The sequence below is a fragment of the Cygnus olor genome, chromosome 12 (assembly GCF_009769625.2).
Source record: "Cygnus olor isolate bCygOlo1 chromosome 12, bCygOlo1.pri.v2, whole genome shotgun sequence".
NCBI lineage: Eukaryota > Metazoa > Chordata > Aves > Anseriformes > Anatidae > Cygnus > Cygnus olor.
Genome location: NC_049180.1, coordinates 14,915,136 through 14,940,823, shown reverse-complemented (window position 1 = coordinate 14,940,823; position 25,688 = coordinate 14,915,136). Strand labels below are relative to the sequence as shown.

The following is a 25,688-nucleotide window of genomic DNA, read 5'->3' as shown; positions in this document are numbered from 1 at the left end:
CACAAGATGATGTCTCTGATAACCTCAGCAGAGTGCCTGGGCTGCATTCTTTTAGCACAACACAAACGGAGGAGTAGCTGGATTCCCAATTCTTTCCTCCTCAAACCGAAACATGACAGGCTGGACAACACTCGCACTTATTAATAGCATAAGCTCCTGATTATTGCTTCTCCCAACCCTATACCAAAACAAAAGGGGAAGGAGAGTATGATAACTTACTGCTTGGGCAGTCACTACTATGTTTTCTGGGGCTTATGATGTATGCCGAGCAGAAACATACCCATTTTTGTGCCCATAGCACCAGCATATCATATCTTAGAACGGCCTGTGTCTCCTGAGCAACAATCCCTCCTTCATCTAGCCTTGACCTGTTAATTCGGACTGAAATGGGAGCACACCTTGAACCCTCTCAATCCAGACCAGTTCTTGTACTGAGATTTTTTGGAATGCTGCTTATAATCCTATAGTGATAGGAGAAATACAAAGCTTCTTTGTATTCCATAGGGGGCTGAATTCAGTGTGTCACATTGAAGCTCGCTACACATCTAATGTGGTATTTTTCAGAAGCTAATTCAGAGTCCTTCTGGGTATTTGCTGTGTCTGAGTCATTAAGAGGCTGTGTAGTGGTGTGTAGTGCCATCAGAGCTCTACATCAGAGATACACCTACTCTCTCTGCCTTTTGCTGCTACCCCTTAAGCTGTGATCTTCTCATCATAGCTGGCATCTTGACTCATGTTGATAGCATCTGTACCTGTAAATGCTCAAGTGCCTCACGCACTTCATGTCAGCCCAGACTCCTAGTGATAATACACTCAGCAGTTCAGTAAGAAACTGCTGGCAGAGAAACAAAGAGAAGCAATTCTTCTATCATTACCAACACTAAACATCTCAAGTCAAACACTGGAAACATTTTGTACTGTATTTCTGAACTGATAAAGGCCTTTCCCCAAAACTTCTCTCGTACGAAGCATTTGTTTCCAAATCAAGATGAATCAGGTTGTTATTACTGTGGGCATCCTTTACTAATTCATTCTATTCTTGTTGAAACAGTAATGGTATTCTTGTGATGCAGTGTAACATGTCACAGAGCTGGCATAAAAATTCAGCCTTCATATAAACTGATGCTGAAGTATAATCCTTTTGTAACACATATATATTTGCTTTCTTTCTCTTTAAATCCAAGATACTGATTTTCCCAGAAGGCACCTGCACAAACCGATCTTGTCTGATCACATTTAAACAAGGTGAGAAATTTTGTCACATCTTTGTTGGAAAACAATGTATGAAATACTAGTCTGGTAGCTCTAGTATGGCTTTCTGCAGGTACATATCCACAACAGCATTGTGGTGATGTCTTCTGTCGTTAAAGTTTCAGTACTGTAGTAATGTCTTACATCACTGATGTTTCAGTCGCACTAAACCCACTATTTTATACTATCGTTTGACTTTTCTAATTTTTGGTATTTTGTAGGTTGCAAAATATCTGTGCTGCATACTTGTTTGTAGGGTTTTGGGTGTTTTTTTGTTTTGTTTTTTAGTTACCCAGAAAAATGACTGACTACTATGACATAAACTACCGAAATGCGTGCTACTTACGATGTTCCTTTAACTCAACCTACAGTCATGCCAACTTAGTTTCCTCTAAATTTTGCCGTGCAAGACTTAGCAACTAAACTACGAGATCTGTTTGTGTGTGGCTTAGCAAGATAGGCCAATAGACTATTTTTAACACAGAAAGGGGCTTGATAGCATCACTGACCACTAGCTTGTTGTGCTGCACTTCAGTTAAAGCTGTAGCGCTCTCCTTTCTCACTGATGTACAGTATCTTTGGTAGCAAAGTGCAAAACCAGTACTACATGCTTAGATCTGTATCACTTACCAAGATGATCAAAACAGAGAAGAGTGCAGGAAACACTCAACGGCCTTGTGAGAATCTAATCCTTTGAAACAAATGGCAATCAATGGGAGGAAATACACAAAAAATCAGTTTGAACAGTCCAGGAATCTGAGGCAGCTTTCTCCTTGAACTAGGGAACAGCCCTTTTTTTGTCTGTTCTGACACCTTGCTAGTTGCACTGATGATTTTACAGGAAAGAAAGTAAAAAGAAAAGAAAAAAAAAGAACACTTTCCATTCCTCTGGCCTTTTAAAAAAATTCTCCTTCCAGATATCATATCTTATTTGAATCTCTCAGAACTTCCAACTGCTGTATGAAGCTCAGTCTTAACAACCCATACAAATTTTTTGGTTGCAGGTGCATTCATTCCACGAGTTCCTGTGCAGCCTGTGCTGCTCCGATACCCCAACAAGCTGGTGAGCAGAACATTCTTGTATCACTAACTGGTAATCTGGAAGTCAAAATACTGACTTAAAGTGTACCTAGGCTAAATATTTTGCTTTGTAACTGAAGAATCTATTGCCCTGAGCTTATCATTGGAGAATTCCAGGCTTCCCAAGAATCAGCATGACGTAGTTGCTATTCTGATTGTGAAAAACTTACTTCTGGGCATCTTAGCTGTACTTCAAGGAAGAGGGAATATAAGAAAATATTGCAGCGGAAGTTAGAGACTTCCTGCAAAGCCACAGAGTCTGTACTTTGAAGTCTAAAATGCACACAACTTCCCTACTAGTTATCCTTTTTTGGTTAAGCTTAAAGTCCTCTTACTGCAGACAGGCTTTCTGAACAAAAGCGAAGCTGAACCATGCACTACTTCCAATACCCCTTTCTTTCAGGCAGTTCAAGAGGGCAGCTTTGCAGATGGTTCTTTTTGTGTAACTTTCCTTTGTTTTGCTGGGTAAGTGTTTACACTCCCTGCGAAGTATAGGGGTTGAGCCATATGGCTCTGTTTCACCGACAGGTGTAATACTGGGACACGAGTCTAGTGACTGTTAACGTGTTTTTTCATTCCCTCCTCATTACACAAATCCAAAAAAGACCAAACTTTTCATTTATTATTTACAATGATTCCTATGTAAAATCCTTTTGCAGATCAATTTCAAAACAGTGAACCACTTAACAGGGACTGGAACTGCATTTCACTGATAGGATGTAAGGATCTGCAGCACACATTGTAAAAATTATATATAGGAAGTAATACACATAGAATAAGAAAAAAATGCAAAGCCAAAAAAAAAAAAAACACAAAGAAAAAGCATGATAGATTACCTATGCAGAGATGTCCTTGAAAACATATTTATGGACAATATAACATGTATATATATGTCCTTGTCCAATGTATTTAGGAGGCTGCCTTTCTAAGTGGACTGGTGAAGTCCACTTCAGAAGACTTATCAGATTTTTTTTTTCTACTTCTGTTGTTTAGATTAGAATGAATGATTTAAAACATCTAAATAACCACTTAAGTTTTATTCCTAATTGTTGATAGAACACAAGTCTGCCATGCTTATTTCCAATTTTTTACGGCAAGAAATCCTAGACATATTATCACCTTTATTTATTTTCACTACAGCACTATAACACCATCATCTGCTTTTACTAAACTTGTACCTGTTTTATGTTGTAACCTATCTGCTCTCTCACTTTGATCTCATTTTGTCATACATTTCTGTGTTTTATTTTTATCCTTAGGATACTGTGACCTGGACATGGCAAGGCTATTCATTGTAAGTTTCTTAATCTTACTAAAAATTACACATAGATTTTTTTCCCCATTGCTAAACAGTCTGCCGGACAGATTGGGCTAAGTTAAGACTCATGTTCTTCTAGATGTCTTTTTTTATGAGGGGGAAATTCTTGGAGATAATGCTGTCATGCAGTAGATTTCATATCTGAATGGCTAGAGGAGGAGTTTTCAAACGGGAAAACATTATTTCCATCTCTGCCACTGCTTTGTTTAATTTTCTCCTATGTTTTGCACATTACACTAGACCAAGGGAAAATTGGAAACTCTTTTTCTTTTGGGAACAATCAGTGGCCATCAAAGGCCATTGATATTAACAGTTTCCTACATGGTATACAAACAAGAGAAAATAAATGTTATTTTATCCCCTCCATTTATTTTTTCCCCACCTTCCTTGAAGAGTAACATGACAATAGGTGAAGAAGACAGGCAAAACAATTATGTTTCCCTGTCTTTCTGTTCTGACATCTAGGATTCTTTTTGCTTTTACCTGACTCAACAAAAGCAATTGCTTTTTTGAGATGCCAGTGACGAGGCTAAATATATAGTTTCTGACAATTAAACAATGAAAAAAGTTTTAACAGACCATTTTGGCTATGGGTCTTGTTTTTTTGTTGCTGTTTCTTTTTGTCAACACAGGTGGTCTTCTGATATGATAAAATATTTTATTAAAAAACTTCTATAAACTGTACTGAAAATACTAAAACTACTGTCTGGGAAGCACTTTTCAGCTCATAAACACTCACTAGAACATTATGTGGATTTGCAGAATTCATAGACCATACTTTCATGTGGCATATGTAATGCATCTAAGTGCAGCACTAATGATTTACTATGTGACTAAAATTTTCAGACAACTGATTTGAGACATATCTGAACTAGCGAAGTGGAGCATTTTAAGTGCTCTACTTAAAAGTGCCTTTTAAGCTATCATTAGTTAATCCTAGCACTCACAGACTTATAGAATGGACATTTTGAAAGTTGACCTAGATCAAAATACCCATCTTCTTTAGTTTCAAAAGATTTTTCGTATTATTGCTGTCACAGTTATCAGCATGCTGATAGTAATATATAGTACAGATTCAGTAGCATACTATAGATTACCTCGACAAAGCATTTATGCTCAAAGATTGAAAATAATTGTCTTTAGTTGTGAGAGAAAATGCAGAACTAGCAGTCTTCATAAAACATCTTGGGTATTGCAGCCAGAATGGACAGTACCAGTCTCCTTCTCAGAAACCTCCTGACCCAGTTTCTGCTTTCACTTGTTACTTTTCTACTTTTGTGTTTTACTGAGTGTCATGCCTAAAATTACATGCTAGGAAATCAAGCATTAAGGGTGGATTCCTGCAGAGAGTAAAAAGGATCACTTAGTTCTGCATTTTTTCTCCCTTTTATTTTTTCAAATTCAAGAACAGAAGAAAGATTGCTTTAAAGTTTCCTACTCTAATTTACATGATTTAAAGTAGAGAGCAAATGTACATTTCTGCTTAAAAATCTCAGTGAACAAGTCAGAAATAGAAGTGGTTATGCTTATCCTTTTTTCTAGCTTCTTCTTCCTCCCTACCTGTTAAAACTTGTCCATTTCTTAAAGCACTGAAGGTCCTGGACATACTGACACTTAATTAACATATCTGTGTAAACATTACTATAATTTGCAAAATGGGTAGCAAATAGTTACAGATCCTTGCTTCAGTTCTGCAGAAGGAAGTTACTGGCTGTTTTGCAGATAAGAGAATAAAAAATAGGGAAGTAAAGCTGCTTCTCAGAATCAAAGCTCTTAAAGCTTCAAAATCTGTTATGTGTTCACCTCTTTAAAGATAAAATAACACATATACATTTTGCTAGCCAAAGAATTGTATAGTATTGTTAATAAGTATGACAACTGATAACAGGTTGCCTGCCCAGTGAGCAAGCAGCTGGTGTATGCAGAATTCCTATAGAAAAACATCAAACAACATTTCAGGAAACTTTACTACAAGGTACTTAAAAACCTTGCCCAATATCGGCTGTGTTTTCATCAATGCTTCAAAATGTTTCATCTGCAAATACTTTTTTAAAAATAATTAAAATGTCTTTTTCTTCCTCTCTCTTCCCCACCTGCAGAAAAGAGCTATTTGTAATGACGATGTGTCAGCTCTTCACAAGAGTAGAGGTTGAGGTAAGAATCAAAAATAATTTTATACTAAGGTTCAGTAACTCCTACTGAGTTCATACGTCAGCATAAATGCATTATTCACGTTCTTAGTCACTGCTAGTGAACAGTAATCAAATGTCTCAACAACAAGAACAGTACCACGGTGAGAATATATTCAGATTTGTTGTCCACATCTCTGTATCACTTAACCTGATGCATTCCTAAACGAAAGCTGGCAGAAAAGCCTTTATTTTTAAAGCACTGTAAAATCATTGCTAAGTCACTGCATGGATTTTACAAATGTATAAACTAACAATTATAATACATTCTATTAAAGGTAACTTGTGTTTTTTTCCCCACCTTCTCATTTCCCTGCTCCCTTTAAAGACTCTCTGTCTTCCTCACCACCTTCCCAGACTGAACTCTGAAAGGTTTCTGCAACTAAGAGCTCAAGGACTCTAGTGTTTGTACTGTGGAGAAAGCTGAGCCTTGATCAGTAAAATCAGTAGCACAGCACACAGACAGATGAATGATAACTGACACGACATATACACTTCATAACAGCAGTACACTTACTCTAACGGCTTGCTTCCTGTCAGAGTCAACATTCAGAACGCAATAGTGAGGAGCCAGATAACAGCTGTGATCAGGTTGAGGGTTGTATTTCACATTCCTTGACAGACCCCAAAGATTGTCAGTATCGAGTAAGTTGGTTTAGGGACCTGAGTGATGGGAGAAATTTAGACAGCTTTTGCTCTTTATATGAAAAATACAGAACTCACAAAGTTGTGCAGAGCTCTCTCAACACAAGCAGTGTTGCTGCTACTAAAAACTAGCAATACAGTCTTTGTTGTCAAACAGCTAAATTCATTTTAAGGGAGCATCTTGTATACTATAATACATGCAGTAAACAGTTATATTTATGGAATGTGTACTAAAGATATAATTCTCCTCATGATTTTGTACAGAAGGACATACCTGTGTAATTCATATATGTGGGAACAAGAAATAATTAATGTAGCCCTTCCAGTAGAAGGTTTATTTCCCCCTACTTCAGAATGGAACTCAAACTTGCCTGTTAGAAAATAAGTTCTGTACCCAAAGGTGAAAAAAAAACGTGAAGAAATACACAGCTTTCACAGCAGCATGTGTCCTCAGGGTGAAAATAATTGCTTAGCATCAATGCAAAAGTCTTACCAAAAGGCCAAAGAGAAGGGGCAGGTTGACCTGGAGAGGGAGGAAATCAGACTACTCCTTTTAGCAGTGGACTGCCACATACTGTGAACAAGCAGCCTCTCCATTCCCATCCGTGTTGCTCTGCCTCTACCTACAGTGCATCAACCATGATGCACAACTGCAGTCTGAGGAAGTATCTAGCCAAATTGTGTATATTGACAATTAAACAGTGAACGTGGCAGTGAGTTTTATGGCTGCAAAAGTTGCAGCATTTGGCAAATTCTGTAAGAAGATAGTCCAGGTCAAAAGCAAATCAGAGAAGAATTTTTGATACCGAAAGTGCTGTGAAGAATTTTTCTTATAGGATTGCAATATGACAGCAAAGGTATACTTAGTAGTCATCACCTGATAAGCAGCTGGGTGTGTGTGAGATCATGCATGCCTCCTTGGGAGGCCAAGAAACCAAATTCTTCACCTCCTGCTCTGGTTTCTGGCAAACTGGTTTTATGAATAATTAGTGGTAGGCAGGTTTTTCGAAAAAGAGGTGGTGTTTCACCTGCCAAAAATCTAAATTGCTGTCTGAGCAAGACCTCAGCCTCAAATGATATAATGACCACCTACAAGACCATAAACCATGTTTACACAGATAAACTTCTCAGACTTGTGTTTTCATCTTACCCAGTGATAACACCATTCTCCATGTCTGCACAGAGTATCTGTGCTTCCTCAACCTAAGAGTTACATGACTTCTGCAGGGGAGTTGTAATAAGCAGGGACATGTGTCAGCCTTGAACAGAGCTGGCAGCTCCTTGTAGAAGGAATGAAATCTCAAAACTTCATGCGAACTGCTGGGCCCCTGCTGTCTTCCAGGAGAGAAAACTCCTTGCTATAAACAGAGAATTGTTATGGCTATTTGATAGATAACTTGTTCCACAAACTTACTGGTTTTGGTAATGAAGAGGCAGCATTCCTTAAAATCAAAGACAAAAAGGCTGGTCAGGATGGACTGTAGATATAGTTACCAGCTGGATGTAGTTACCATTATAATAGTGTATCACCAACAACTAGATAAAAAACTGAAGAAACATGTTGACAGATATTTAGCAAGTGTGTCTACCAATGAAGTGTGAAACATCTTACACTTTTAGCACTGCTGTAGTCTAGGATTGAAGGGCAGGACTGCAGGGTGAGAGGCAGCGTGAGGTAACTGATAACCATAACTGAGAAAAGGTATGGGAAGCTGAGCTGCAGGTGACCACTCTGTAGACTGAAGGAGGAAGAACAGAATACACATCCACACACACAACTGCTGTAATGGATACCTGCTTAGATATCTGCTATGTTTTCTGAGCTTGGGAAAAGAGTGGGTTGTTTTGTTGGGCTTTTTGATTCTCTGCTTGGGGTTGCAAAATTTTATAGCATCAGTATCCATTTAGCGCTGTGTTGGTAATTCAGAGCTAAGATTCCATTTTCACCACAGAGGAGAAACTTACAGGAAACTTATCGATCACATCCTGACAGATACAATTAACAGGTATTGGGTGCTACTGTGGCATGTATGAAAAAAAACTTATAAATCTTGCACACTTTTCCACTAATAACATCATTTATAAGGAATCTTTGAAAAGGACTGTACAGGATTTCAGATGTGCATTCTTATAGACACAGCATTTAATTTTCTAACTATGTATGTATTTACTTTTCTTCTTTGGAGTTTTAATTTTTCTTTTTTAAAGCTGCTTCTACCAACCTTTAAGAAGCAGTTTGTACTAATCTCGTTTGTGAGCCCGAGTTGTTTCTAAGGCAGTTGAGACCTCTAGTGTCCAGCTCTTTCATTGCATGGCTGACTTTTTCTCCTGTTTTTCCCCTATTCCAGACAATAATAAGAAACTGTCCATGTTGTTAATAAAGTGGTGACTATTAATTGATCCGATAACTCATTTCTTTCAGTTTTTGCCTGTTCATGTGCCTACTGAGGAAGAAAAGAAAGATCCCGTTCTTTTTGCCAACAGAGTCCGACAAACCATGGCAACGTATGTAATGTCATAAATAAAATTTTAGAGAACTTTTCTTTCATTTCTATCTATATATACTTTTATATATGTCCATACACATCCTAGCCATGTACTCCAGGTACGCTGTCACACAGTTAAGTCCTATGTGCTATACATAGGTGTCAAATTCCTATACCAAAACACGCTTGGATTGCTTTTATGTAGAGCATAAAGCAGATTATGTTGGAACATAATATGTTCAAAACATGGAAAGCTGGAATAAAATGTTGCCTTACTTGCTTGACAAGAATATGTAAATTGTTCTCTAAGGTTACTGGGCTGTATTTACAAGACTGTAAATCTTAAACCGTCATGACACTGCCATAACGTTTCACAGTATGGCTTCACAAAATGTATTGCTCTATCCTACCTTCAGCAAAGCAAGAATGAATTATCACGTGTTTTGTGTATTAGCATTAAAGCCAAGCTGAGGTGATGGGAACAGAAACAGTCAACTCAAAGTCATTTTAATATAAGAAGTTGATTTTCTTTTTCCTTTATTTTCTTAATTTGTTTTTCAGTGCTTTGAATGTGCCAGTCACTGATCATACTTTTGAAGATTGCAGACTGATGATTTCAGCAGGACAGCTAACTTTGCCCATGGAAGCAGGGCTGGTGGAGTTCACCAAAATTAGCAAGAAACTCAAGTAAGGGAAGTTAAGCTGTTGGTGGTAATAATTACTGCAGTTCATTTGTTATCTACAAAAAGATAAATGACCTGACAACTGACCTGGCATGGCTCTGGTCAAATATAAAGTCTGTGCACAGTGAATCTGGACTTGTTACATATGTGCCACACATTTATACAACTCCATCTGGAAAAATTTTCAGTAGTTACATGGCAATCATAATTATTCTTACCAAAGTGCAGAGCTGTAATTTTGTAGAGAGATCAGATACTTCCCAGGCTGCTGCAATATTAGTGTTTGGGTAGAGAGTTAGCTAACAGTGTTGAGATATATACCCTTCTGTTAAAGAAATATTCACAGTAACACCTAATGTAGCAAAATAATGTTATACCTGAATTTATGGCAATGAAAACAAAATCTCTCCACTGGACTAGCCTGTTGATAACAGGTTTGGGAAGGTAATCTAAGGAATTCTGAAATACCCAAGGATAGAACTGGCTGCTTTTAGTACTAATGGCCATGGGGGGGCAGTCCTTACTTGCCGATTTCATACAAAATATCAGCCTGGAAGTACAGCATTTCCAGTGCTGTACACTCACGCTCTTGGCTATTTTTTGTCTTTGAACACTATAATAACTCCTACTGAAATTCCATCTGTTCAAGATCTGCTGTATAGAAAAACCTCCTCTCCCTCATGTTTGCATAGCCTAAAATGGAATCACGTCAGAGAGCAGTTGGATACCTTTGCTGCTATTGCAAGTGCTTCCAAAGGGGGAAGAATTGGAATTGAGGAGTTTGCAGAGTACTTGAAGCTGCCTATTTCAGATGTCCTCAAAGAGCTGTTTCAACTCTTCGATAGGGTGAGTAGTCTGTTACCTGGCTGGAGATCTTGTTGGCAATGTTTTGTTAAGAACTACATCCCAAAGGATATTTAATTCATTACATCCAGCTTAGTAAATGCTTCTTGGTTAGCAATTCCACAAGCTAGACAGGTGACTCATACAGTTACCATTTTTTGTTTTGATGGAAAGAAGTTGGTCAGTTTGGAGTTGTGAGATGACAGCCATCTCTTGGAACAAGTTGCTGCACCACCACCACCAGATGATAATCTCCATGCTGGTAGTGGCTGAATATTTGCTTTTGCCTACCCCAGATTTTGCACTCATTTACATTCTGACAGCTTAATTAAGTGCTGTAGTTGTAAGTAAATAATTTAAGGCAGATTGAAGCTAACTAGAATGTGTGTTCCTGCTGTGTTTGTGAAAGGTGCTATTAGACACTGTAAAGACTCCTATTGCCTGTCTCCAACCATAAAGAAGGCATGTGCCAATGCTAATCTGATCATCTAGGCTTTCCTCCATAGTCAGTGGTGATCTCTCCCATTTTATACTCATCCCTGAAGATGGGGAAAATTGCTGTGTGGATGTGCCCCTCTGACTACAGCAGAAACTTAAGTAACTAGAGCACAGCGTAGAATTCATCTTACTGTATGTGTCCCATATGTGCTACACTGGAAGGAGTGTGTTTTACTGGAAGTGCTTATGAACCAGAGTTTGTTTCTCATCTTGGGAGCTTTCCTAATGCAGCATCATTCTTCCCAATCAAGTTAGTTCTAGCAGTACACCTGTCCTTGGGAGGGCAAGTTGTTGTGTTGATTTGAACTTCCAGGATTTTTCCAAATACAAAGGATTTACAGACTTTAAAATAGAGATATGTCAAATGTATTTCTGTAGTTGCTGAATGCACAGAAGCTCTAGCAGATAAGGTACTCATCCTTTTTCCATTCCTGCCTCCTCACCTTGGACTGTTGGCTCATACAAACACGTAGCTAAGTTCTGAAGCACAGCACAAATATAAGAGAAATACAGTGTGGCAACCAAAATAATTAAAGGCAATCAGGACTCTTTTCACCTCCCCTTTCTGGCACAACTGCTTCAGTGACTGGAATTAACAACGTAATGCACAGTTCACTAAAAAGTTGAAGGCATAAAAGATTGCAAGAACAGCTGAGACTCTAGTAAGCTTTCCCTGTATTCATCTTTAGGAGAGAAGCTTTACTGAGAAACAGTCACACTAAGGTGGCAGGGCTCTTTTCAAACTGCTTCAGTTATGAGCATATGTATCTTGAGACTTCTGCTTTTTGGCTTTCAGTCTCGTCAGGTTTTTTGCTAAAAAGATTCATCAAATCTCATAAAGCTAAATATGCAGACAAGAAGAAAGAAGCAGAGGCATATCAACAACTGGCAGAAACTGCTGAGATCTGCAATAACTCTGGCAGCTGGAGACATGCACAGACACGGTAAAGTCTAAGCATGCAGATAAGCTGTGTTCTGCCCACACCCAGCTCAGACACAATACGGCTTTGGAGAGTTACAGAAGCACTGGATCTCTGAGTAACTCCCTTCAGAAAATCTTCACCATGTTCCTGGCTAAAGCTTTGCTGAGTGGAGGAAGTGGTAGTGGCCGTGGAGGAAGCCTCGCACGTGGCCTTGGAGGTCTCCTCACAGGAGGCGGACATGGAGGGAACCTTGGAGGACTTGTTGGAGGTCTTGTCAATCTCATAAGTGAAGCAGCAGCTCAGTATAATCCAGAGCCACCTCCACCTCCTCACAACCATTTTACAAACGTTGAAGCTCATGAGAGCGAGGAGATTAGACAGTTCCGTCGCCTTTTTGTCCAGCTGGCTGGAGATGATATGGAAGTGTCTGCTACCGAGCTAAGGGACATCCTGAACAAAGTGCTTTCCAGACATCAAGACCTGAAGACAGATGGCTTCAGCTTAGACACATGCCGTAGCATGGTAGCAGTCATGGACAGCGATACAAATGGCAAACTGGGCTTTGAAGAGTTCAAATATCTGTGGAACAACATCAAGAAATGGCAATGCGTATACAAGCAGTATGATACCAACCAGACAGGCGCTGTTGGGAGAGCTCAGCTGCCGGAGGCCTTGCGGGCTGCAGGGTTCCACCTGAACAAAGAGCTCTGCCAGGTAATCGTGCGCAGATATGCCAGCGAGGACGGTAGAATGGATTTTAACAACTTCATTAGCTGCTTGGTGCGGCTGGACAGCATGTTCCGGACCTTCAAGTCCCTGGACCAAAATGGAAGTGGGCAGATCAAAATAACCATTGAAGACTGGCTGCAGCTGACCATGTATTCCTGAAGGCATAGCAGAGAAGAATAAGCTTTATCTGAAAGATACACATGGAAGACTGCAATCCTGTATTATCAAGCTGTAGTCTTTTCCTTATTCTAAGGTAGATGTAGGTAGAGGTACTTAGCTTAGCTTGAAGTGCTGTGATTCCTCCTGTGCATGTGTTAGTCTGCTATTCTGGAGGGTTTGTGCAAGTTATCAGTTGCGCAGATGCATAAGTCTGTCTCAGAAAACTATCTCTACACTCTGAAATGAGGGAATATGTTGAAGGATCAAAGCTTAGTTATTTCCTCACATAAAGCAGGCTTGTATTGGAATATAACTATTATTAAAAAAGCTCTAAGTATGGTGGTGTTTTGTGATGTTACTGTTCCAATTTGTCAGCATTCAGTAAGCTGAAATAAAGCTCTGCTTGCCTGCAGGCAAGCAAACCAGTGGAGTTGAATGGATTCATAAGTTGTGCAGTTATTTCTAACAAGGGAATAAACATTAAAGTTGCAATGACTGTAATGATCAATGAATTTACATAGTCATATTTTACTTCCTTCCTACTTCTGCTTTTTCATGCGTGTCTGCTGAAACAAAACCTGAGTAGAAGTGCCAGTTCTACCTGGTAGCCAGGACAAAATTGAAGGCATATAAGGCTACTTTTACAACCTTTTTCTCCTTCCTACGACTCTATTACCATATCTTTTCTCTCACTCTCTCCTTGAAACCTTATTATAGTTATAATGAAAACAACTTAAAATACTACATTTATATTTAGAGAAGTTTGCTGTAGTAATGCAGTCACACAGCAGCCAGCCAGCCAAAATCAACCTCTGGCTATCAGACATAACTTTGCATCGGGGTGCAGCATCCCACTCAAGCTAATAACACAGTTTCAAGATGTCAATTTTTGAGTCATACAACAAGAAATAACACGAACTGTCAAAGGCCCATTTTTCTGAATTAAGGACTACGTAGTTGACGATAAACAGTTCTTGCTCTGCGAAGTAACAAGGAAGATTTCCCAGCAGGGTTGCTTTAAACGCAAGTTGGCTAGGGTGTGTGCTGCCCGATGGGAATGTGACACCATGAGTGGAGCAGGCAGCAGCTGCACACAGCCTCCATGTGTAAGAGTCCAATGCCCCTGCTCCTCCCGATGTCTCCATCAGTGACTGAGAAATACACACAATACCTGCAAGGCAACTGGATGCTAATGGAGTACTGAGGTTTGGTTTTGTTTCTACATTTCCATAGCTTTGATTTCTAAATCTTACAGTTACACTCAGCAAAGTATTTTCTAAACTGATGAAATCTCCTCCCTGGTATGCTTACAACAGCTTTTTACTTGCAACTTAGGAAGAAAGTAACTTATAACTTTTGCTTTTTTTTTTTTCCTCCTGCACTGTGTTTAATACCAAGCCAGGTAACACAAACAGTAAAAATATTTGTGTTGGCTCAAACTGTGATGAAAGAAGTCGGTTCCTTTCAAATGACATTCACCCTCACCCCAGGTATTCAATGGAAAAGTGCACAGTTATCCACAGGGGCATTTGGGCTCTCTGAGTAACAGAAAAGTGGGCATTGAGAGAAAGTGTGATGCCTCCAGGTGAGCACCACCCTACCAGGTTTGCGTCAGAATTCCCTTTCTGACAAGCTACAACTTGCATGTAGCAACAGGCAGTTGAAATTTTTGAGTGAGAGCAAAAGCCTCTTATATAATGAGCCTGAATGTGAACACGAGCCATGCAAGTGCAGTTCCTCTCCAGGTGGTCCAGTTGTGGCTTCTCTCTGGTAGCCCTGTAGCCAACTCCGGGTTTACTTAGCTAATCAGAACAGGAATGACCAGTGCACATGTGCACTTGATTTTTCCTGTTGCCTTTGTGCAATACAAGTTTTGGGGCAGTAGTACTTCAAATTTTACCGACTGCATCTGTCTTGCAGAGAGCTTTTCCAGCTACGTAAAGCTAACTGGTTATCTAGCTTTGATCTCCTTGTGCAGCCATAAATGGAGACTGTTTATGGCAGTGGAAACTTCCTTCTCTAAAGAGTAAGGTTCATTATATTATATAAAAACTACATCAAAACCCTAGTTACCCCACATGCTGTAGCAAAAATAGTAGCAGAAAACTTGTTTAATTTAAGAAAGCAAGGACTGTTGAGGCTACACTCTTTTGGTTATTTTAATAACATAATTAAAAACATATAAACATGTTCTACTTTGATATTTAGAGAATTGGAGCTTAGCTCACATTTCCTTAAAATACGCTTGGGTGTATAGGCTGCAAACACAGCTAGATATGTGTACAACAACTGTTGTAGTTGCTCTTTTGTGTTGGTGCTACAGAAACATGGAATGTTTTCCAGTGTTTTCAGTTTTACTTCCATCTCTCTTCCCAGGCAACAAACCCTATCATTTCTCCTTAACCAAAATGCCAGAGCATATGGAAGTTAGCCAGCATCCTAGGGCTTAGTAGACCTAGTCACAACATGATCTTACAAGTACAGTAACTTCATTTCATACTCAAGCTGCTGGCGTTCTCTGTATCAGATTGCTCTCAGTTTTGATTAGTGGGTTTTAACGCTTTAAGTAAAGTAACGTGAGCCTTGTTAGCTCTTGTCATTTTTCCATGTGCAGCCAAAGCTGTGTTAACTGACTTCAGAAGTTGTTTTTGAATTAATTTTAAAGTTTACTGTCCAATTCTTTTTCTGTGATAAATATTCTTAACTTTATGTATGTTTATATATTCTAATGCCATCAAACAATCCTTTGCTAAGAATAAAGTCTATAAAACTGTCCAAAAATAATATTCCAAAGCCCTTTGGACAAGTATTATCTACACTTCTGCTTCAGTTGTTTTAAGAGTTTAGGTTTACAATGTTACATTTTAAATCTAGGGCTATTATAGTTTGGAGAACTGTGACACAGCCAAAATATTTAAAGTGAACCTCTGCTGCACAATGACACAACTGATTGTTAAATTAAAACGGCATTTATGAGAGAATATTGTCCTTTTCTGATGATTAAAAGCTGTCAAAAGTTGTATCCCTTGACACGCACCAGAGTGACTTAAAACTATTCATATTTTTGCTAAAAAACTATCTTAAGATCTAATCTCAGTAACAGAAATCCCTGTTTCCTAGAGCCCAAGACTTCCAAAGTACTCTACAGAGCAGCCTTAGCATTTCTCCACTGGGGAGCTCCATATTCCACTATTCAGCAGGAGAAAACCAGGAACAGAAAGGTTAAGCATGGTATGCTAAAGTGGGCATTGGAAGCTGGTGGGAGAGCCAGGAATAGAAGCGAGTTCTGGCTGTTTGCTACAGATTTACCCAGGAGACCACCCCTCTTTCACTTGGCTGAAAATGTTTTGTGCTGTTTGTTCTCAGACTTAGGGAGTCCACTTAAAAAAAATAAAAATCTTGAAATGTACAGCACATTATCCACAAAAGGAACTCTGCTTTACATTTTTGTTTGCTTTTCAAATGTTTTTGACGAATGTCCTTAACTGTGAATGTTCCAAACTATAAGCTGTGAGTCATCACAGCTATGCTTTCATTAGCTGCTCTGGGTCCCATCACCAACACTAACATATGGCTGCTTCCCTAGGCTGGATGTTTCCCAAAACCCTCAAGAAAACTTTCAGTGTGGTCACAGGAACATTACTGACTTAAACATGTATTCCAGTGGGTGTCTGCAGCTTTCCCTGTCTGGAAATACGATGCAGCTTACATGGAATTAATCACAAATCCCATCAATGAAAGCATCAATTGAAAGAGCTGTGTAGTTACCGCGTGGAAATGTTCATTCAGGTCAAAGCTGCAATTATCAGACAGGCTGCTACAATTAACTCATTGCATTTCTAGCTTACAATGTATTTGCTTCAAAACAGCATGTAGGGCAATGCATTTGCTTCAAAGAAAAGCTTAAGATAGACCATGTTGATTTACTGCGTTGTCAGGCTGTACTTTTGCTGGCATATATTTTATTGCTGAAGGTTCTTAGGGAGAATTAACTCAAGGCAACAGCCTCACTGTTGCCCTTTTTATTCTAGGATGTTGCATTAGTCTGAGCTAGTGCTACATGAACGGTTCCATTTACCTTAAGCACCTGTATTCCAGTTCTTGTTAGAGGCTTCTTGGAGGCCATACACAAAAGAAAATCTCCTAAGTTGTTTTAAATCTTTTCATTTGGGTGTTTACAAGATAGAAATTGATACCCATTGATGCCCCAAATTGGGGATCAATTTCTGTCTATTGGAAATATGTACATTGCTACTTCATCCCTATTATTACATAAATTTAGAAAGCTGTTAGTGTTTTATCCAGGAAGAAAAAACGCCCTTAATGTTGTAGCTGTCTTAGTGCGTGTTGCGTAGTTGATTGGTACAACAGCTTTTAAAGTGATTTGCACTATTAACCATAACTCCTACCATACATATTTTGGTTTCAGAATGGAGATGGCACCATCGACTTCAGAGAATATGTAATTGGTTTGTCTATTCTTTGTAACCCAGCCAACACAGAAGAGACTATTCAGATGGCATTTAAGGTAAGTTCACTTTAGTGTAAATCTATAAACCTGACAAATCAAGACTGACTGTGAATCTGTTAGTTTTCAAATCATAAGTTTATAGCTTCAATCTGTTATGCAAATGTGAGTAATTCTCTTAAACCAATTGACATTTAGAGTGTGAAGGGGAGGGGGAGAATTGCAGGCATCAACTTCATAGAAAAGGGTTTCAAAAGCCATGTGGAGGCACTAATGAATATGTAACTTGGCAGGCTAACTCCAAAAATGATTCAGCAGCACTTGCAGTTTTTTCCCCTGAGGTTTTTTTCTTCTGTGATTCTTCAGTGTCGCAAGTAGACAATAGCTGGAACAATATTGGAACAATATCCTCTTGGATCAAGTGCTCAGTAAAGTCCCTCTTGTTAACAGCCTAGGAGGTTGGGGTGAGAGGAATCAAGAGGGCTATTCAGGACTGGCATATCCAAAATTGGGCTGCATCAGAGATCATCTATTTGCTTGTCCTATGGTTTCCTGATAGTTTGGGCAGTTGAGGAGTGGTAGCACCTTTCACATCCCAAGTACAAGCATGCAGCATGCAACCAGAGATGCCCATTTTTGAATCCTTGAACACAAAAATGCCTAAGTGCCTTTTTTTTTTTTAGTAGATATTTGACACAGATTCAGGTATTTTACCCACCACTCTGCTCTTATGAACAGCATTGAACATTGTATTAAGATATTGATCATATTCATCTTAAACTGTATACATTTTAATATTGATTCTTATTCAGGAAGTGCCCATATTTTTGTGGCAATCCATTATTATAGTTGCTTTGCAGATAAGTGCCATAGCTGTTCAAAGTTGTTAATGCTTCTGGAGGATGTTTTATTACTATAGATTCCTCAGAAGAAGCAAGCCTTTGGTGTTTTATTCTTTTGTTTTCTAGACTACGCTCTTCAGTAGTGTAACAGTTGCATTGATTATAAAAATTGTAATTCGTTGTAATTCCCAATTTCAGTGTGAAATGACTGGTTCAGCTGGTAAGAAGTCCATTTTGTCCTGAAATGGCACTATGGGTTTTCTTTTGCTACTTGTTTTCTTTGCCACTAAATGTACTGTCCTTCATAATGGGACTCTTTGCCTGTAGCAAGTGCTTAAGAATTACAGCCATCTATCCCTTTCTCAAGGGGGTGATTCATAGCAGATGCATATTGTCGCTGTGCTGGGAAGGATGGCATGATCAGTGTACACGTACTGCCTGCATTCCAGTCACCAAAATTCCTTTTAATTATAATAATTCCTTAGTGGGTGACAGGTCAGATATACTAGAAGTTAGGTGTTATACATCAGAGCATAAACTATGGCAAGTTTATCAGATGCCAGATGTGCCATAACTGGAAGACTAAATTGGAAGACTAAAACCTAAGATATGATAGTATAGAGTGGTTGAATCCAGCAGACCTTCAGTATAGCTCGCAGTGATAATTATCATAAACCTTTGTTTTTACGTGTTGTATAAGTTCTCTTATGGAGCTAATGCTGTGACGTTTCTTTGCTCTCGCAGGTTTGCTGCATACTTTTCCTAGTACAGAATATTCTAATCCCAACTACAGCATGTACATTGCTCTGCTAAATTTCTGCTTAGTATTATTCCAGAGAAAATGCATAAAAGCTCTTGTAAGAGAAGGTAGCTGAGGTGGAACCAGTTAGCTGGTCAACTTTTCAAATCCCAGGCATTGTTCGCAAATCATCTCTTGAATACTTGAAATCTAATATGGGTGGCTGGTTTGTACACAGAAGGTTCACAGGCAAGCGAATGCTAAAGCATTTCTACACATACGTCTTTTCCAGCTCTTTGACGTGGATGAGGATGGCACTATAACGGAAAATGAGTTTGCTTGTATCATTCAGTCAGCTCTGGGAGTGCCTGAGCTTGATGTTTCTAACCTCTTTAAAGAAATAGATGCAGATGAAACTGGGAAGCTGTCCTATGGTAAGTTACATCCTTTTATAATGAATAGCACTCTGATGGTCATACCAACAGTGAGACCTCTTTTTCCCAAAAATATCTGCTGGTTCTCATATAGTTTCTGGGGAAAACTGTTGAAGCACAGTCCTAGATACTTTGCATAATATGTCTGAGATGCTTCAGAAAAACCTAACTGGAGGTCACCTTCATTAAAAGGAGCAGACTCTGAAATTTTCTTTGATTCTGTTGCCGCACTGTAGTATCTGTGGTTTTTATATTTTTCAGATGAATTCAAAGACTTTGCACTCAAGCATCCAGAATATGCCAAACTGTTTACTACATACTTAGACCTACAGAGATACCAGCTAGGTATGTTGGAAGAAGATGACATTCAGCCACCTGAAGCCAAATACACTCCAGTTGGAAATGCAGTCCCAGTCTCAGAAACAAGACCATTGGCAAGAAATAAAGTCTGTCCTGCAGACAACGAAGGGGATAACTCAGGTACCTCAGACAAAAAGGATGACTGAAAACAGTTGAAGAATTCATCTTTTGAATTCTACAGGAATGTTTTCCCTACCTATTCATAAGCACAACTGATAGAAAATAGAGATGAAAGTTATAATTAAAAAAAAAAAAAAAGTTTCATGTTTTTTTTACTTTCATATCTGGAAGAGCTATTCCTGTTTGAGTGTAAGGGAAAAAACACTGTAATTATTCTGTCCTTGATTCCAGTATCACACCATTAGGAATGTTGCTCACTGTCTTCCAAGTTCATGCTTCCACAAAAGTAACGGATGTACTAAGAGGGTTAAAAGGCTCCAGCGCTGACATGACCTCTCACAATAGAGACTGAGGAGTCCCAATGTATAAAAACAGGTAGAATTTTTGGTGCTGCTCAATTCTTCTACATACTTAACATGTCTTAAGGGAAAAAATAATTATACCAGAGTGTTTTAATTTTCAAATATCCCTTAGACTTTCTTCAGAGAGACAGAAATTAGTTACAGGAAGCTGAGAGTTGAAGCTGGTGTTTTCTTTTAGCTGTCCTTAGATTTCCCTTAACTACTTGTGAACTATAAAGCCTAAGCTTCTGAACAGGACATGCTGTTTCACTGATGTTAACAGTAACAACTTTAGGCTTAAAGGCTAGTTAAAGATGGAAGTGGCTGCATTTCTATACAACAAAAAACTAATCAGAATTCCAAGATAGCAGTTCACAGACCACAGGAAAATGTAGACAATAAGACCCAAGAATTAATGGACTATTTCAAAATAAATAGAATGTTGCTTGCAATAACAACTGTTCAGGACCACATTAGGAGGAACATTTCAAACCTCAGCATATTTTTATTCTAATAGTTATCAACAGAGGAATGTGACCTTGCTCTGCAAAACTTGAAAGGTAAATATGCTGTCAAACCATAGTTCCAGTAGTTTATACCTACTCTAAAATAGTCTCCTAGAAACCGTATTTGCATTACTGTGCCATTACTCATTATGGTTGTAGGGTCTGATTCAAAACCAAGCTCTTTCTGGTCAATGATTTGAGTATGTTTTGCCTCAGTCCCGTCTAGTGCACTGGAAATTGAGCCTTTTCCTTTTTCTGTCCTTCATCTGAATGCACTTTATACAGCATTTTAAATATATAGGTATTTATGCAGATAGCTTCTAAATAAAAACTTGGAGTGTAATGACAGGATATTTTCAAACTAAAATTGAGGTGAGCAAAGTCTAGAATGTCTAGTACCAAAAAGAACCTATTTTCAGGTGGTTTTCATATGTGAAATGTCAAGCTTTGCCTCTAAATTATTGTTTGCGTTTTCTGGCTCCAAGTGTATTGCCATGTTTAATCTTTTCTGTATTTATAACTGTGCCTATCCTGATGTTTCACGTGCTTAAAATAAATCTATATTTTTACTTGAAGACTTTACTTGAACAATGCACGTCTTTTTAGTACAGTTGGAAGGGCATTCTATTGTGAGGCACTGGGGGGATTTCCAGGAAATCATCCTTATGATGTCTTACCTTGCTAAACACAGTGCAATTCCAAGTGGGTATTTCTAGTTTGGAGTATGATGGCACTTTTCCTTATGCTATGGCTAAAAACGTAGGACAGGACTGATGCTCTTCCAAAGAGTTACTTCTGCTGCCTGCCTCAGCAAGAAGGAATATGATACAAAGAAGACTTGCAGGTATCTGGAAAGATCTCCCTCTTTTGTGCCAGAAAATAAGGCATCACCATTGGTATGTAAAATGAGCGACTCCAACCACAGTTACTGAAAAGTAACTAACATGGCTTTATGTGATTTGAACATCAAGAGAGAATGAGAAGCAGGGGATACCCTAACCTGGCTGTACAGTTAAGTGAAATGCATGTTAATTCCTTGGCAAGGATGCTTTTGACTATCACTTTAAGTGAATTCCTCAGCTTCTCAACCAGCAGTAACCTTTTCAAAGAAGGCTTCTGTTTCAGCCAGTAAGAAAAGGATGGGTGGGCAAAGATGACAAGAACAACTGCTCCAGATCCATGACTGCTGAGGCTGCCTTACACATGTTGCTGTTGAATCCAGCCACGTTAAACAACTGGAACACTGTGCTGCCCACTAGTGCAGCACATTGAGGACTAGTGATTTTATAAATACATGCAAGTCACACAAACGCCTGGTAATTAAAGCTAAAATACCGTGTATATAAATCTACATATCTCTATAGTTTAAGGAAGAGAGGCCACAAATGGGTTTGGTAGGTAGCAGTGATTCAAGTATCCTCTGGAAAGAACTCGGCTAAACGTTAGAGACACTAACTCAATATACACACATCTGCTTGATGTGCGGGAAGGGAATACATTAATTTCTAGGCATCATTGTGCCTCAGGAAGCTTTTAAAAGGACCAAACTAAAAGCAGGCTGCAGCAAACAGGCATTGCATTAAGTGGCAGAGCAGGAACTGAACAGAAAGAGAAGGCTAAAAATACTAAACAGAAAATGGTTCTCCATCAAGCGCTGAGGAGTGACACCTTTCTGCTCCTGCACAGAGCGTTGCCTCACTGCCTGAGACTTCCTGACATGTGAGATCCTGTCTAAGCAGCCCTGCTTAAGGATCATTTTGAGTCCCGTACAGTAGAGCTAGAAAGGTATCTTTGGTCTCCTGCCACCATAGGAAACATCATGTATTTAAATCAGTACTGCTCTGTCCTGCTGTAACATGGATTTGATGACAATACCTTCTCAGATACCAAAGTAAGACGTTGTGAACCTTACACAAACTCCATCGGTCTCAGCAAGGATGAGAATCAGACGAGGACAACAGTCCACTGCAAAAGGAAAGCACAACTAATTCCCAAGAACAGATGCCCATGGGCTGCTGTTTTTCATGTTTTCTGATAACGATGTGCATGCGGTACATACAATCAGTCTGAATAGATCTTATTTAAACTTTTAAAGCTAGATTCCTGCTCCTGAACACATGACAGGCAATGGATGCTCACCCAGGAAACTGGACCTTCCTTGTTCACCTGGAAAGAGAGAAGATACTAATACCATGAATCCTGACCAATTTAAGGAAGGTGGATTGATAGGGTCTCCACCGGCCACTCCAGAGGCTGATTTCTTAGGGAAAGGTCTGATATGAGAAAATTGAAAGTGAAGGGTTCTGTCATCTGCCCTAGCAATTCTCATCTAAAACAAAGCATTCCCTGGGTATCAGGAGTCTCAGAAACATTTGTTGAGATCTTTTTTATGGTGGCCAACACACCAGGGCCCTACTCCTGGGTAATCCCTCAGGCACTATGCCAATGCAAATAAATTTACCATTCTCCTGCTTCTGGTGGTGGTTGCATAGGTGCCAAGGGCTACTCCAGATACATGGATGTGAAAAATCAGGGCCTGAAGCTTAGAAACTAAACATGAAAAATACACAAACAGACTCACACTGCTCTGTGGACAGCCTGAACCATTTGAGCACAGCCCTCAACAAGCAAAGCAGCCCTAAGTTTCATGCTGAGGCTTACAGAGCTCTCACTTTGAGAATGCCACAGGAAAAAAAAATTACATCAGTTTTTTTGTGAAAGGCTTGGGAGCTTTGTGGTTACATTCTGTACAATTTGCTAGGACAGCTGGACCATGCTCACAGCGGCCTTGGGCTTACCTTTTGCCTCTGTTTTGCCTTACTTTGAACAGCCCGCCTTTCCCTCTACTGTCTTCCTCCACATTTCCCCCCAAAATACAGGCACCACTGACAAAAGCTGTATTCCACAATGATTAAAGTTAAGAAATTGTAAGATTAAAACATGAACCATTACTGAATTGGGTGAGATCCTGGCTGCACTTACACAGCACTTAGGTAGCTACCTTTACTGGTCTGCAATGAGATCAAACTTGTCAAAGGTTGTAAGGGATTGTAATGACATTTAATTAATTAATTTTAAATCTTTACTCAATGAAATAACATTTATTAGACTGACTAGCAGCAGGGAGACGTTTGTCAGCAGTGCTTAAGTTGGCAGACTCTCTGTTACTATACATAGCCAGAGAGGCAGAAAGTAAACATTTTATAGGATTAGCAGCTATGTTGATAGCTGAGATGAAATTTGGACATTTCATTAGTATAAGATTGATTCTGACATTTCCTAAAGCCAAAATGCAAACAAAAAGCGTGTCTGATATAAATACAGTATGCAGCACTCATTCAGATAAAGTTCAAGAAGCACAGCAGGTTTAGTGGCGTGACAAAGGAAACAGAGAAGGGTCATGTAAGGACCCAACTTCTGTAAGCACTGAAGTGTATGCTTATCCTGTGGCCATCACTGAGATCCTCTGAGCTTATTAAAATTACACAATAATACTAATAATTAGAAAACATGAAAAAAATCTATGGTAAGCCATTGATAATGGTGGTAAGAATTAGATCCCCCTCACCAAGGAAAACAGTATCACGATTAATTAAACTTTATGAAAGTTTTCATTTTTTGTGCCATCCTCTTAGTTTAAGATATTCACAGCCTGACTGGTGAGACTTCAGAGACACGAGACACGTTGTAATAGGAAATCGTTCATTACCTTAGCTAGACACTACCTAGTGTTGTCTTTGTTAACACACACGAACCCCAGTGCAACAGGTTGAAAGAAATACATGTCCCTCCTCTGTTCTCACATTACAGTTACTTTGCACTTTAATATTATTAAATACTGAAACGAAAAACTGAACCCTTCAAACCAGGCATGGCTTTTATACAGGAGCTAAGGGAATCTGTGTTTTCTAGGAATTGCTAACAAAATTGAGGCATTTTGAGAACATTACATAGCTTATTTTTCACTTACTATTGGCAAGAATACCCAGTAAACACGTGCAGAAAATCATTCCCTTCCCATAAACCAGCAAACACAATTTTTCTGCCAAAGTGAAAATTCATTAGGTGAAAGCTGTCATTAAAGACCTGCAGAGAGGACAACTGTACAGCCTTGCCAGCAACCTAGTCCCTTGCATAACCACTTGGGCTGATAGAAAAGCTCTCAAGGTCAGACCTGAACTCTTCTATGCTGAAGGCATGAGGTCTTGTTCACACCCTGCTCAAAGAGAATCCATTTTCTACTTCTTTGCAGAGCATCTTCCTTTATATCTATGTACATCCACATGTTCAGAGATTAGCATCATGGCTATTCCACTCTTGTATCTCCCAGCCTTCCTCTCCTAAGCCAAAAAGAAGAAGTTTCTTCATTCTTCCCTCACAGCTGGCACGTTCCAGACTTGTGTTATTTGCATTTAGGTTCTCTGGAGATAGCACTTGAGCTCTGGCCCTACCATTCCTAGGTAGAGGAGACGGATTTCTTTACACTCTGTACACAGTTTGCAGTCAACATCTCTGCTTCCGCATGCCCAGTGTAAGGCTTGGCTTTGCTGAAGCAACATGGCACTGCCCACTTACGTACAACTATCATCAATCTGTGAGCCTCAGATCCTCCTTGAAGGAACTGCTACTTAACCAGAGTCCCCCTTTCTCTCTTCTTACAACCGCTAGTTCCTGCTTAACTGCAGTGTCTTAGCATTGTCCTTACTGAATGTAAAAGATCAGCTTATCAAGAACATTTTGATCAGCTCAGATTATCATTAAAGAGAGCTCTCTTCTAACTACGTATGTATTTTTTTTCCTTTTGTTAAGGACATTATCTTCCTAAACCTTCACCAAGCATCTGACAGGGCACTAGAAGCAAAGCGCTACAAATTGGAAAGCCATGATGAAAGCTTAGAGTCCATAATTGTTCAAAAAGAATAATTTCCTTTCCAAAGGTAAACATCAGCCTTGCAGACAAAGATAAGGCCAAGTGCACAATTAGATACACAAGTCTGTGTTTCTGCTCGTATCTCCTGATATCAAAGATTGCAGGAAAATTCGGAATGTTTTCTTAAAACGTAAAAAAAGAAAC

General features: G+C 39.1%; 2 protein-coding genes across 2 annotated transcripts in view; both read left to right on the top strand.

Annotated features, from left to right (window-relative positions):
• The window catches only part of LPCAT2 (lysophosphatidylcholine acyltransferase 2), a 29,927-nt gene extending 8,738 nt beyond the window's left edge, over positions 1-21,189 (top strand). Inside the window, exons 5-14 of the mRNA XM_040571077.1 lie at positions 1,185-1,245; positions 2,256-2,314; positions 3,591-3,625; positions 5,749-5,803; positions 8,906-8,988; positions 9,531-9,656; positions 10,345-10,498; positions 17,234-17,332; positions 19,146-19,287; positions 19,549-21,189. Coding sequence (XP_040427011.1) covers positions 1,185-1,245; positions 2,256-2,314; positions 3,591-3,625; positions 5,749-5,803; positions 8,906-8,988; positions 9,531-9,656; positions 10,345-10,498; positions 17,234-17,332; positions 19,146-19,287; positions 19,549-19,793 — 1,059 coding nt within the window. The 3' untranslated portion in view covers positions 19,794-21,189. The remainder of the gene's footprint in view (positions 1-1,184; positions 1,246-2,255; positions 2,315-3,590; positions 3,626-5,748; positions 5,804-8,905; positions 8,989-9,530; positions 9,657-10,344; positions 10,499-17,233; positions 17,333-19,145; positions 19,288-19,548) is intronic.
• Positions 11,927-16,184, top strand: CAPNS2 (calpain small subunit 2). Its single transcript, XM_040571080.1, has one exon. It carries the CDS (start codon positions 12,058-12,060, stop codon positions 12,802-12,804), a length of 747 nt encoding a protein of 248 aa, XP_040427014.1. The 5' UTR covers positions 11,927-12,057; the 3' UTR covers positions 12,805-16,184.
• Positions 21,190-25,688: the final 4,499 nt, after the last annotated feature.